The following is a 13,898-nucleotide window of genomic DNA, read 5'->3' as shown; positions in this document are numbered from 1 at the left end:
CGTAAATACGAACCGGTGGCCAAGCATCCAAACCGCGATCGTGTGGCTGGTGCAGTGGTTGCAAGTGCGAGGACCAGGCTCTTTTTAGCACCTTTATAACTCAATGAATGGTCGTAAGTTGAGGACCGCCTATAATCACAAGCTTCCAAAAGCTACATCTTTTTTTAGTCAACCTCTGTTGTGACCTGCCTGGAATCATTTTCTGAGATGGGCGTATCTAGAAATCAAATAAATAATAAATAAGTGATAAAACGGCCATTATATTGTTATTTGTAAAGGCAAAAAAAGGAAAGAAATGTTAAGCAGAAAAAAAAAAGGCCATCTCGACTTTTAAACTTCTCATCTGAGTGCAGGTGGTCCTCGACTTACAACAGTTCATTTAGTGTCCGTTCAAAGTTACAACAACCCTGGGAAAACTGATTTATGACCGATTTTCACACTTACGACCATTGTAGCATCCCCACGGTTACGTGATCAAAATTCAGACGCATGGCCACTGATTCGTATTTATGACGGTCGCTGTGTCCGGGGTGTGTGTGTGTCACGCGATCCCCTTTTGCGACCTCCTGACAAGCGGAGTCCCTGGGGAAGCCGGATTCGCTTTAACAACCGTGTTACTAATTGAACAACTGCGGTGATTCGCTTAGCAACGGTGGCCAGCATGGTTGTAAAATGGGGCAGAACTTTTTTTCCTCTTAGGAACTGAAAATGTTGGGCTCAACTGTCAGGGTCGTAAGTCGAGGACTACTACCTGTATATTTGTAAATGCATCCTGTTCTGCGTCCTGCAGAGAGGAAGCAGCTTCGTTTAAGGAAAACAATCTCATTTCTGCCCCATCACTGGTTGGGGGGGGGGGGGCGAGACCTCTGCCTACCCCAAGGGGTCATTCCTGGGCCTATCTGCTTCACTGCTTGCACACTGTCTATTGTGCCCTCCCCCTGCCCCTCCAGCTTCGCCTGGAGCCACCAACTAACGCCCTGCTCTCTTCTTTCCCTTTCGCTGCGGTCTCTCTCTATCCCTTTCTCTCTTCTCTTCCTCTCTCTCTCTCCTGCAGGACAGCCGCCCCCTCGGCCGCCCCAGCCCTCGATCCTTCTCAAGCGTAAGTGGGGCCGCGTTTCCGGCTGCTGGGCCTCTTGTGTTTCTCTTCTCTTGGTTCATTTCTGGGTAGGGACGGCCAGCCCTTTGAGGTAGGCCACAGTAGGACACCAAAGTCACACCTGCTGAGCCTACTTTTAATATAAGGCCGTGATGGCCGTTGGTGGCATGCAGAGCCCTCTCGTAAGGGCATGCGTACTGTCGCCAGCTGCTCTTCTGCTTGCCAGTGCATACATCCTGGCCTTTGTGGGCACTGGAGAGCCTATAAAGTAATAAAAGTAGGTTAAAAATTGAAAGGGTGAGTGGGAAGGAAGGAAGGAAGGAAAGAAAGAAAAAGAGATAAAGGAAGGGAGAGAACGAAAGAAATAGAGTAAGAAAGAGAAAGAAAAGAATGAAAAAGAAAGAAGAAAGAAAGAAAAGAGAAAAAGGAAGGAGGAAAGGAAAGAGTGAGAAGGAAGGAAGGGAAAGCAGAGAAGGAAAGAAATAGAGTAACTAAAGAAAAGAAAGAAAAAGAAAAGAGAAAGAAAGAGGAAGGAGGAAAGGAAAGAGTGAGAAAGAAGGAAGGGAAAGGAGAAGGAAAGAAATAAGAAAGAAAAGAAAGAAAGTGAGAAAGGAGGAAGGAAAAAGAGAGAAGGAAAGAAATAGTATGAAAAAAAAGAAAAGAGAAAGAAAGAGGAAGGAGGAAAGGAAAAAGTGAGAAGGAAGGAAGGGAAAGGAGAAGGAAAGAAATAGAGTAAGAAAGAGAAAAGAAAGAAAGGAAAAAGTGAGAAGGAAGGGAAAGGAGAGGAAAGAAATAGAAGAAAGAGAAAGAAAAGAATGAAAAAGAAAGGAGAAAGAAAGAAAAGAAGAAAAAGGAAGGAGGAATGGAAAGAGTGAGAAGGAAGGAAGGGAAAGGAGAGAAGGAAAGAAATAAGTAAGAAAGAGAAAGAAAGGAAAGAAAGTGAGAAAGGAGAGAAGGAAAGAAACAGAGTAAGAAAGAGAAGGAAAAAGGAGGAAAACCACAGCCTGCCTTTTCTCTTTCAGAGCCCTTGTATGACCCAGTGAACGAAGAAGAGCCCCCCCTGGCGATCAGCCTCAAGCAACTTTGCCTGAAAAGGAAAAGCGGGTCGGGGGTCCAAGGAGGCCTGCAGGTGCCCAAGCCCTCCGCCTGCGTCTCGGGCACCAAGGTGGGCGAGAGGCTGCTCCTGCCCCGCTCCAAAGGGGGTGGCCCCCCCGCGAACGAGGTGACCCTCATAGACTTTGGGGACGAACTCCTCCCCCCCAGCCCGTCTCCCGTCGGGGACTTCTGCGCCCCCTCCTTGGCCCGCTTAGCCATGGAGGCCTTCTCCTTGTTGGACAAGACCCCTCCTCAGAGCCCCACCCAAGCGCTGCCCCGCCCCTTGCACCCCACGCCCATCGTGGACTGGGACGCCCGGCCCCTGCCTCCCCCGCCCGCCTACGACGACGTGGCCCAAGACGAAGAGGACTTTGAGGTCTGCTCCATCAACAGCTCCGAAGAGCTGGTGGGACGGGCGCGGGGCAGACCCTGGGCCAAGGGGGAGCTCAACGGCGGCTTCGCCCCCGAAGGAGACCGCCCTGCCCTCCCCTTGGACGACAACCTCTTCCTGCCCGCCAAGGAGAGCAAGCAACCCAGCCCCGCTCAAACCACCGAGATTTTCCAAGAGCTCCAGCAGGAATGCATGAAGCACCTCAACGTTCCCTTGGCGGGACATTCCCCAGCCGCCCTCCCCAGTCCGGGAGAGGACAAGCCGCAGATCCCGCCTCGCGTGCCCATCCTGCCCCTCCCTTTCCGCAGGAACGAGCACGGCTGCTGGTCGGGGGACCTCTCCCCAGCTTCTGGAGGGGAGGAGAACCGCCCGCCCCAGATCCCGCCGCGGGACCGGTTGTCGCAACCGGGATCCAGGACTCCCAGCCCGCGGGCCCTCCAAGGCGGATCTCCCCAGCCGAGAACCAATCTCTGCTCCCCGCTTTCTCTGGGGGCCTTCCTGTCCACCTCCCCCGGGAAGCACCCCATGCCCACCACTCAGAGCTTCGCTTTGGACCCCAAGTACGCCACCCCCAAGGTCATCCAGGCCCAGGGGAAGGAGAGCGCCAAGGGGCCCTGCATCTTGCCCATTGTGAAGGACGGACGTAAAGTGAGCAATACTCACTACTATCTCCTCCCGGAGCGTCCGCCGTACCTGGACAAATACGAGAAGTTCTTCAAGGAGACCAAGAGCCAGGAGGAAGCCCTGGCGGCCGGCCGAGTGGTCACCACGGCGACGGTGCGGCCCATGATCCAGCAGCCGCCGGACTACAAGGCCAACTTCTCGTCCAACAACAGCAATAGTGGCGTCAAGGCCACCTGCGGCCTCCAGAAGATCATCTACGACGGTTCGGAAGGACCACGGAGTTCGGAGAAGATACGGCTGGTGAGTCCTGTGTCTGGCCAGAGGGAGCTGGATGAGCGGGTTTGAAATGGAGGGGGGCCTTTGGAGCTCTCTGATCTGGGTGGTTTTCTTGCAGACGTTTCGTGACCCAGCTAGGGAACCTCATCAGCGCTAGAAGGGAGAAGGGGTTGCTCTCTGCTTATATACGATACAATGCCACTTCCTTCTAGCACTGATGAGGTTCCCTAGTTGGGTCACGAAACGTCTGAAAGAGAATTAGGAAACTGAGAGAGCACCAAGGACCTCACAGTCGTTCTCCTCCTCCTCCACAAACCCCATTCATTTCTAGCCCTGATGGTGTAATCTAGTTGGGTAATGAAATGTCTATAAGGAAACGTCTGCAAGAAATGTTCCAATCCCAGAGCACCAAGGACCCCACAGTTCTCCTCCTCCTCCTCCTCCTTCATCACCACCTCCTCTTCCTCCTCCTCTCCACAAACCCCTCTCATTTCTAGCCCTGATGATGTAATCTAGTTGGGTAATGAAACGTCTGCAAGAAAATCCTCCTTTTTCCTCCTTTCTCCTCCTCCCTCTCCTCCTCCTTTCTCCAAATCCCTACTTCCTTATAGCACTGGTGGTGTAATCTAACTGGGTAATGTCTGCAAGAAAAACATCCAAAATCAGAGAGCACCAAGGACCCTGTAGTCCTCCTCCCCATCTTCCTCCTCCCCCTCCTTCCTCCTCCCTGCAAACCCTCCTCCCTTCTAACACTGATAGAATTAGTTAGTTGGGTCATGAAATGTCTGCAAGAAAACAACCAAGCTCAGAGAGCACCAAGGAGCCCACAGTCCTTCTCCTCTTCTTCTTCTTCTTCTTCTTCTTCTTTCTTCTTCTTCTTCTTCTTCTTCTTCTTCTTCTTCTTCTTCTTCTTCTTCTTCTTCTTCTTCTTCTTCTTCTTCTTCTTTTCTCTTCCTCTCCTCCTCCTCCATCTCCTGCTTGAGGTTGATTTGAACCGTGTTATAGTAATGTAGGTACTGATGACTCAATACGAAATGCTTGCCTCTGCCTCTGTTGTTCTTTTGACTGTATTGTTTACATTATTAAAAGGGACTAACTGTCTGGAAAGATTAAATGTTAAAAATTATGCAGCTCGAATAGAATAGAAAAAAAACTTTATTGTCACTTTGAAGGTACACTAATTGGCATACATTAAAAATGGTCACCACCTCCAATATAACCGTACATAAACGTGACAAGATAAATAAACAAGTAAGTAAATAAGTACAAAATTATGCATATACCCACATATGTGACCCAGAGAAACATCACAGTGTAATTTGAATGTATACATGTACACGGCAAAAGAAATGAATTTTGTGAGATTACCAGACAGTTGGCCTAGGGAACAAAGCTGTTCCAGGATCTGGTAAAAGTCCTGCTAGAAATACTTTGAAACCTTCTCCCGATCGGGTGGGGGGTGGGGGTGGGGAGAACGGGAAAGAAACAGACCGTGTGTGCGTGTGTTGGGGGGGTCTTTAAAGATGCTTTGAGCTCTAAGGACATAGCACTTATAAGCAGCATCCTGAATAAGGGGAAGCGAGCTTCTTATAATCATCTCCACTGTCCTCACCACTCTCTGTAGGGGCTTTCTACAGGCACTGTAGAAAGCACTGCAGCCACCAAACCAAACAGGGGTGCGGTTTGTTAAAACGCTCTCCATCACGCCTCTGTAAAAAGTAGCCAGGACAGGAGGAGAAAGATGTGCTCTCCTCATCCGACGCAGGAAATGCAGGCGCTGGCTTGCACGCTTCCCTAAGGATGACGTGTGGAGAGACCCGCTCAGATAGTCAGTTATCTACACCCCCAGATACCTAATACTGGGCAACTGCCTAGACAGCAGAGGTAGAAGGGAGTTTTGTTTTATTGATTTAACTTCATCTGCCAATCATCGCACCGTCCGACACCTCTGGTTGGCTTTGCAGCGTCGTAAGAGCAAAAATAACATTCGAAATGAACAGGGATTAAATGAACGAGGAGCCAGATTACAGCCAGGTGGTGGTGCGGGACCCTCTTCCAAATTACACAAATCTCACACAATTGCATCGTTTTTGCTCCCACTGCAGGTCCAGGATACGGTGCATGGCGTCACCACCGAAGAGTGCAAAGCCGCCCTGCAGAACCACAGCTGGGACGTGCAGAAGGCGGTCCAGTATCTGAAGGTAAAAAAAAAAAACATCTGCAGGGAGCATTTCTCCTCCTGGCACGAGGGAGAGAGGAGGGGGATTTGGGGGTGGGGGCGAGTGGCCCCCCAGCCCAGGACGAATCCAGTTGGAAACCCAAGATTCCTTTGGATCCTGAATTTACGGAGCATGCTTCTCCATTGTTGGTGGCCTCTGAGCTTGGTGGTTTTGTTGCAGATGTTTCGTGACCCAACTAGGTAACATCATCAGGGCTAGAAGGGTGGGAGGTTTGGAGAGAGACACAGAGAGAAAAGAGAAGGAGGACTGTGGGGTCCTTGGTGCTCTCTGAACCTGGTTATTTTGTTGCAGACATTTCATGACCCAACTAGGTAACATCATCAGGGCTAAAAGGGTAAGGTTATTTGCGGGATCGTATCCTGCCCCATACATCCCTGCGACCAATTCGCTCTCACAGAGAGGGACTTCTCCAGGTGCCATCCACTAAGCAATGCCAGAGGGCGGCGCCGAGGGGAAGGGCCTTCTCTGTGATGGGCCCAGCCCTCTGGAATGACCTCCCCCCCGACATTAGGACAACTACCGATCTCCGCTCCTTCCGCACGAAACTCAAGACCCACCTGTTCCAACTAGCTGGCCTGGCTTGAATTACAACTACATTCTCTAATCCCCCCTGGACAATTTTAAATTTAAATTAACCGATTTCTTGGGTATTTTAATTGTTTTAAATTTTATTGTGTTGTTTTTAACATGATTATTTATTTATGAATTGTACAATGTTTTTGATTACCTCCTCCTTGCCATTTATTTGTATATTGAGTTGTACGCCGTCCCGAGTAACTTTGTGGAGAGGGTGCGGCCTATAAATTGAATTAATAAATAAAATTAATAAATAAATAAAGGTGTTTGAGGAGGAGGAAGGAAACAGCTGTAGAGTCTTTGGTGCTCCCTGAGCTTGGTTGTTTTCTTGCAGACGTTTCATGACCCATCTAGGTAACATCATCAGTGCTAGGAAGGAGGGTGGGTTGCTCTCTATTTTTTATTCATTTCCTTCTAACATAGGTGATGTTCCCTAGTTGGGTCATAAAATTTAAGGTAGGTCCCTTTTTTGACGGCAGGTCATTAAGCAGATCACTACGACGGTTCAGCGAACTTACGTGTTGTTTTTGCCAGAAACTGGTTTTAAAAAAATTAAGTCATTTAAAAAAAAGCAACGAAAGGCAGGACCAGAAGCAACGGATGGAATCTCCTCAGAGGGAGAACGAAGGATGAATGAATTCCCTGACCGTGAGAACAATTAACGTGTGGAATGGCTTCCCTCCAGAAGCTGTGGATGCTCCATCACTCAAGGTTTGCAAGACGGGACGGACATTTGTCTGGATTGGATAGGGTCTCCTGCTTGAGCAGGGGGTTCGACTAGAAGACCTCCGAGGTCCCTTCCAGCCTTAGGATTCTTTGTCCCTTTGCACCAATGTCAGGTTGCCCTTCTGCACCACCAGGATTTTCCCCTTGGAGGTTGCTGTATTAACCTGGCCTCATCCTCAACCATCTCAATCCGAATAGAGCTGGAAGGGACCCTGGCGGTCATCTAGTCCAACCCCCTGCACGAGCAGGAGACAATAGAGTCTAGGGCTTAGACCAGGGGTGTCCAAACTATGCTGGCTGGGGAATTCTGGGAGTTTAAGTCCACAAGTCTTAAAGTTCCCAAGTTTGGACACCCCTGGCTTAGACCATTCCAAGATAGGTGGCTATCCAGTCCCTTCTTAAAATCCTCCAGTGATGGTGCAGCCCACAACTTCTAAAGGCAACTTCCATCCTACTGGTTGAGGTCAGGAAGTTTCATCTTAATTCCAGGTTGCTTCTCTCCTTGGTTAGTTTCCATCCATTGCTTCTTGTCCTGTCTTCAGGGGCTTTGGAGAATAATTTGACTCCCTCCTCTTTGTAGCAGCCTCTCAAATAGCGTAAGACTGCTATCATGTCCCTGCTAGGCCTTCTTTCCTCTAGACTACAAAGGTAAAGGTTCCCCTTGCACATATGTGCTAGTCGTTCCCGACTCTAGGGGGGGGCGGTGCTCATCTCCATTTCTAAGCCAAAGAGCCAGCGTTGTCCCAAGACGTCTCCGTGGTCATGTGGCCGGCAGGACTCAACGCCGACAATGCTCGGAACGCTGTTACTTTCCCACCAAAGGTGGTTCCTATTTTTCTACTTGTGTTTTTTACATGCTTTCGAACTGCTAGGTTGGCAGAAGCTGGGACAAGGAACGGGAGCTCACTCCGTTACGCGGCGCTAGGGATTCGAACCGCCGAACTGCCGACCTTTCTGATCGACAAGCTCAGTATCTTAGCCACTGAGCCACCGTGTCCCATTATCTTCTCTAGACTGAGCAAATCCAAACCCCAAACTGCATTCAGTTTTGGTCACTACGATGCAGAAAAGATGTGGAGACTCTAGAAAGAGTGCAGAGAAGAGCAACCAAGATGATTAGGGGACTGGAGGCTAAAACATATGAAGAACGGTTGCAGGAACTGGGTACGTCTAGTTTAATAGAAAGAAGGACTAGGGGAGACATGATAGCAGTCTTCCAATATCTCAGGGGTTGCCACAAAGAAGAGGGAGTCAAACTATTCTCCAAGGCACCTAAGGACAGAACAAGAAGCAATGGGTGGAAACTAATCAAGGAGAGAAGCAACTTAGAACTGAGGAGGAATTTCCTGACAGTTAGAACAATTAATCAGCAGAAGAGAAATTGCCTCAAGAAGTTGTGAATGCCCCAACACTGGAAGTCTTTAAGAAGACGTTGGGTAGGCAGGGGGTTGGACTAGAAGACCTCCAAGGTCCCTTCCAACTCTGCTATTGTATTGTATTAAACCCTGCAGCTGTTCTTCATATGTTTTAATCTCCAGACCCTTAATCATCTGATCTTCTTCGCACTTTCTCCAAAGTCTCAACATGTTTTTTCGTAACGTGGTTGACCGCTCTGTCTGTTATTTCTGTAATGCACTTATCTTTCTCTCTCTCTCTCTTCTCACCTGGCCTGTAGGTTGAGCAGCTCTTTTGCCTGGGACTGAAGACACGTCTGGAATGTCACAAAGTCCTGGAGATGTTCCACTGGAACCTGGAGCAGGCCAGTTCTCACCTGCTGGACCCCTACAATGCTTCCCAACTCAAGTAAGAGTAACCAAGTTTTGCCCAAAATCTGGGAAGGATTTGAGCCTCTCAGGTTGACCTACAAGTCTGGTTTTTCCAAGGCAGCCTCCCAGCCAGGTACTGGTAGTCCTTGACTTGCAACAGTCTGTTTTAGTGACTAGAATTACAGCAGCACTGGGAAAAGGGGACTTACGACCGTTTTTCACACTTAACGACCGTTGCAGCATCCTTGCAATCCCACGATGCCTGACAACTGGTTCATATTTACGACGGTTTGCGGGGCCAGGTGCGGGGTTCCTTTTGCAACCATCTGACGTGCCGAGTCCATGAGGAATCTGGCTTCACTTAACAACCGTGTTAATGATGACGCTGATGATACTCAGCTGTACGTTTCAACCCCAAATCACCCCAGCGAGGCTGTCGAAGTGATGTCCCGGTGTTTGGAAGCCGTCGGGGTCTGGATGGGGGACAACAGACTCAAACTCAACCCCTCCAAGACCTCGGTTCAGTCAGCTGACTCCAACGCTGGCCATAGGGGGCGAACAACTGCCCCCTGTGGAACGGGCACGCAATTTGGGCGTCCTCCTAGATGCCCGGCTGTCAATGGACGACCATGTGGCAGCCGTGGCTAGGGGGGCGTTCCACCAGGTCCGCCTGGTGCGCCAATTGCGCCCCCTTCTGGACCGGGATGCCCTACGCACGGTCACTCATGCACTGGTGACGTCTCGCCTGGACTACTGTAATGCTCTCTACATGGGGCTTCCCTTGGGACGCGCACGAGGACTGCAGCTAGTCCAGAACGCAGCCGCGCGGGCAGTCATGGGGAGTACTAGGTACTCCCACGTAACACCGCTCCTGCGTGAGCTGCACTGGCTACCTGTGGTCTTTCGGGTGCGTTTCAAGGTTTTGACCACCATCTTCAAAGCGCTCCATGGCACAGGACCTAGCTACCTGCGGGATCGCATCCTCCCACACACATCCCTGCGGCCAATTCCCTCTCACAGGGAGGGGCTTCTCCTGGTGCCGTCCACTAGGCAATGCCAATGGGCGACACCAAGGAGTAGGGCCTTCTCTGTGATGGGCCCAACCCTCTGGAATGACCTCCCCCCCCGACATTAGAACCACCATTGACTTCCGCTCCTTCCGGCAGAAACTGAAGACTCACCTGTTCCGACTGGCTGGCCTGGCATAATTCTTAACGTCTACCTCCTGGCATATATATTTCCTACTGGTTTTTTAGGGGACTTAATTTTATAGGACACTGGGGTTTTAAATTTTGTATATTTTAAATTATTTATTTAGCAATTACAGTTCTGTCTATTTTATCCTCCTCTTATTTATGTATTTATCCATTTAATAATTTTTAATTGTTATTATGTATGATGTTTTTGATATGGACTGTACACCGCCCCGAGTCCCTTTTGGGAGAGGGGGCGGTCTAGAAGTGCTAATTAAATTAAATTAAAATTAAATTAACTAATTGAACGATTGCAGTGATTCACCTAGCAACTGTGGCAGAAAAGGGTCGCACAATGGAGCAAAGCACACTTAACTGTGTTAGGGGGTATCTCCGTTGGGAGACAGAGAGTAGCACCGTGGAATGTGCAGCCGGAGAGGAAAACGTTGCTAGTAGAAACACACGAATAGAGTCACACTGCTAATAAAATTAAGTAGCTTTACTACTAAAATTTGCTTCACAAGCAGTGATAGTAGGTATTAGTCCAAATACAATTCAAAGAACAAACAATTGCTTACAGTCGCAGTTCACGTTCCAGTCATCCAGCATAGGACAAGCAGAGAGAGAATCAGAGAGAGAATGACTTCCTCTTATAGCAAAGCTAATTACATCTGTTAGGTACATCCACTCATTTAAAGTAACAGCGACCATTTGTCATGGTAGATCAGGGGTGTCCAAACTTGGGAACTTTAAGACTTGTGGACTTCAACTCCCAGAATTCCCCAGCCAGCCATGCTGGCTGGGGAATTCTGGGAGTTGAAGTCCACAAGTCTTAAAGTTCTCAAGTTTGGACACCCCTGTGGTAGATAGATAGATATATATTGCCTGCCCAACACCATGAGTATACTCCCAACAAACTGTCTTGCCTTGCAACCAAAATTTGAGGTTCCATGGTACTCCATAAATTGTGGATTACCTCAGAATATCTCAGAGTTGAGATGAACCAAATTTCGCTGCCGTGAAATCAATTTCTTCTCTGATTGTCTATGAAGATTCTCCATCATCCCAGTCGCGGTTGTCCCAAAGGGGCTTTTTCAGGAGGCAACTGGACTTTCTGGTTTTGTTCTTTGAAGGTGTTTCCCTTCTCATCTTCTTTAACTCTGGCTGGACGGAGGGGAATGGGAGGATTTATATCCACCCCAAGGATAAAACACCGAGAGAAACTTAAAGTAACGTGGTCTATGCTGTAAAAGGCAGGTGTTTGTTTGTTTGTTCACAAACGCATGGCACAACTTGAGAGAAAGAAAAAAGAGGAGGGAGGGGAGAAAGGAAGGAAAAGGAGAGAAAAAAGAAGGAAGAAGAAAAGGAAAGGGAGAAAGGAAGGAAAGAAGGAAAGAAAGAAAGAAAAGGGAAGGAAGAGGGAAGGAAGGAAGGAAGGAGAAAAATAGAAAAAAGAAAGGAGGGAAGAAAAAGGAAGAAAAGGCTCTGACTGGATGGAGGGGAATGGATTTATATTCCTTGCAGACCCAAGAATACACTAATGCAGACGCTTCTCCACCCCAAGGATAAAACACCCAGGCAGAAACTAAACAATGTGGTATATGCAGTAAAAGGTATTGAGCCTGTGCAGATCTGTTCCTTGGGGAAACAAAGCAGCCACTTCACAAACGCACGGCACAACTTGAGAGAAAGAAAAAAGGAAGAGGGAGGGGAGAAAGGAAGGAAAGAAAGAAGGAAGGAGAAGGAAAGAAAGGAGGAAGAAAAAGGAAAGGAGGGAGAAAAAAGGAAGGAAAAAAGAAAGGAAAGAAGGAAGGAGAAAGAAATAGAAAAAGAAAGGAAGGAAAGAAAAAAAGGAGGGAGAAAGGAAGGAAAAGAGGAAAGAAGGAAGGAGAAAGAAAGAAAAAGGAAGGAAAAAGAAAGAAGGAAAGAAAAAAAGGGAGAAAGGAAAGAAAGAAAGAAGGAAGGAGAGTGAAAGGAAGAGAGAGAGAGAAAGAAAAAGATTTAATTTAATTGTTTTCATGCTTTTCATCCTTCCAGGCGGTGAAGAGTATTCGCCTTCTCAAGCAATTGACCCTTGGGGGATGCCCGGAATCGGTGACTGTCTTTCAACCCTATTGGACCAAGAGTCGCTTTGGAGGCCGTGGATGATGGATCCCAGAGAAGCCACCCTGTAGCTAGGACTGCTGTGAAACAGCCAGCAGGGTCCCGCTGCCTCCCGCCTCCCTCTCAGCCGCTGACTGTAACCCCTCCCCTCCCTCGCGGAGGCAGGCTGAGAGCCTTGCGTTCTCCTGCTTCGGCTAGTATCCTCGCTGCTGGATTCCTTTTGTAAAGAGAAGTGTTAACATTAATATATAAATACTCTGTTCTATTTTGGAGAAAAAAAAAAGATGAGTTTCCGCCTTCGTCTCCGGGGAAGGGCTGGGGCTGGGGGTCGTTCAATCCTTGGAAAGAGGGCGCCAGGGGATAGCGAGCCCCTAAGGGGGAGGCCAGTGACGTGACATGATATCATGGTATGTTGGAAAGACCTTGGGGGACGGAGGAAGAGATGCTGCCTAGAGCAGCGGTCGCCGGTCCGTGAGAAAACTCTGGTGACCCAAAGGAAAATTATTTGCATTTTTTTATATTGCACTCAATCGGGGGTCCTCAAAGTGGGACGGATACGTGCAATGGACGCTTGTGTTGCTGCAGAGAGTCTCCCCCTTTGGGGTCTTTTTATGCAGGTCGGAGGGGGCAAAAATTCTGACTTGGGGTCTGCTTTGGCCTCCTGGTGGGGGGCTTTGGGCGAAGGCTGGAGGGAAGAGCTGGAGTGGGACTGCATCATGGCCTGGAACTGGCTGACCATCTCAGCCCACTGAGCCTCCAGGCGCCGGTACCTAGCCTTGCACTCCCGCAGGTCTTCCCTCTGCTTGGAAAGCCCATGCTCCTAGTCCTCAGTGAGGCGCTTCTGCTGAGCCTCCTTCTCGGTCAGATCCTATTTCAACTGAGCTGTTTTGCCAACTCTTTCTCCTGGGGGCTGCTCAGCTCCAGCAACTGCTTCCTGTTGGGGCCCTAAGGAGCCCAGGCGGAGCAGGCAAGGAGGGGGTGGGAGGGGAGGGGTGACTGGAGGTCGGCAAGGCGTCCCTCAATGTAAGTGACATTCAGTTGGCCACGCCCACCCAGTCATATGACCACCTTGCCACGCCCACCCAGCCGGTCATTGGGCAGATCATATTAGTGGCCCGTGGGATTTAAAATTATGAATTTAGTGGCCCCTGAGGTCCGAATGTTTGGGGATTCCTGGCTTAGAGAAGCGTCAGAGAAGAGGTTGCTGAGCCCTCAGCTGCATAATGACAGACAAAGAGACCCAGGAGGGACTATTCGCATCAGTAATGGTATAATAGAGTTGGAAGGGACCCCGGAGGTCTTCTAGTCCAACCCCCTTCTCAACCAGGAGACCCAATACCATTTCACACAGGTGGCAGTCCACAACTTCTGCAGCCAACTTCCATCCCACTGATCAATTGTTCGAATTGTTCGAGTCCTTCGGGAGAGGGTGCGGCTAAGAAATAAATATTATTATTGTTGTTATGAAATTCGTCCTTTGTTCCGGTCGCTTCTCTCCTTGATCATTTTCTATCCGTTGCTTCTCGTCCTGCCTTCAGGTGCTTTAGAGCAGGGGTGTCCAAACTTGGCAACTTTAAGACTTGTGGACTTCAACTCCCAGAATTCTGGGAGTTGAAGTCCACAAGTCTTAAAGTTGCCAAGTTTGGACACCCCTGCTTTAGAGGATAGGTAGACGCCCCCCCTCTTCTTTGGGGAAGCCCCTCAAATATGGAAACTGCCCCCAAAGAAGAGGAGGGGGGGTCAGCTTATTTTCCAAATCACCTTGAAGGCAAGAGAAGAAACAACGGATGGAAACTAATCCGGGAGAGAAGG

General features: G+C 49.1%; 1 protein-coding gene across 1 annotated transcript; it reads left to right on the top strand.

Annotated features, from left to right (window-relative positions):
• Positions 1-1,054: 1,054 nt before the first annotated feature.
• Positions 1,055-12,391, top strand: LOC309382415 (activated CDC42 kinase 1-like; the record flags this gene model as incomplete). The annotated part of the gene is made up of 5 exons (XM_081971935.1): positions 1,055-1,187; positions 2,045-3,506; positions 5,588-5,683; positions 8,700-8,827; positions 12,021-12,391. Coding segments are annotated over 5 exons (1,826 nt in total), but the record flags the coding sequence as incomplete, so codon positions are not given.
• Positions 12,392-13,898: the final 1,507 nt, after the last annotated feature.

Source organism: Natrix helvetica (genome assembly GCF_964273705.1).
Source record: "Natrix helvetica genome assembly, contig: HAP1_SCAFFOLD_420, whole genome shotgun sequence".
In the NCBI taxonomy this organism is placed as follows: Eukaryota; Metazoa; Chordata; class Lepidosauria; order Squamata; family Natricidae; genus Natrix; species Natrix helvetica.
Note: the sequence above shows the minus strand (reverse complement) of the source record. Positions and strands in the feature narration are given on the sequence as shown.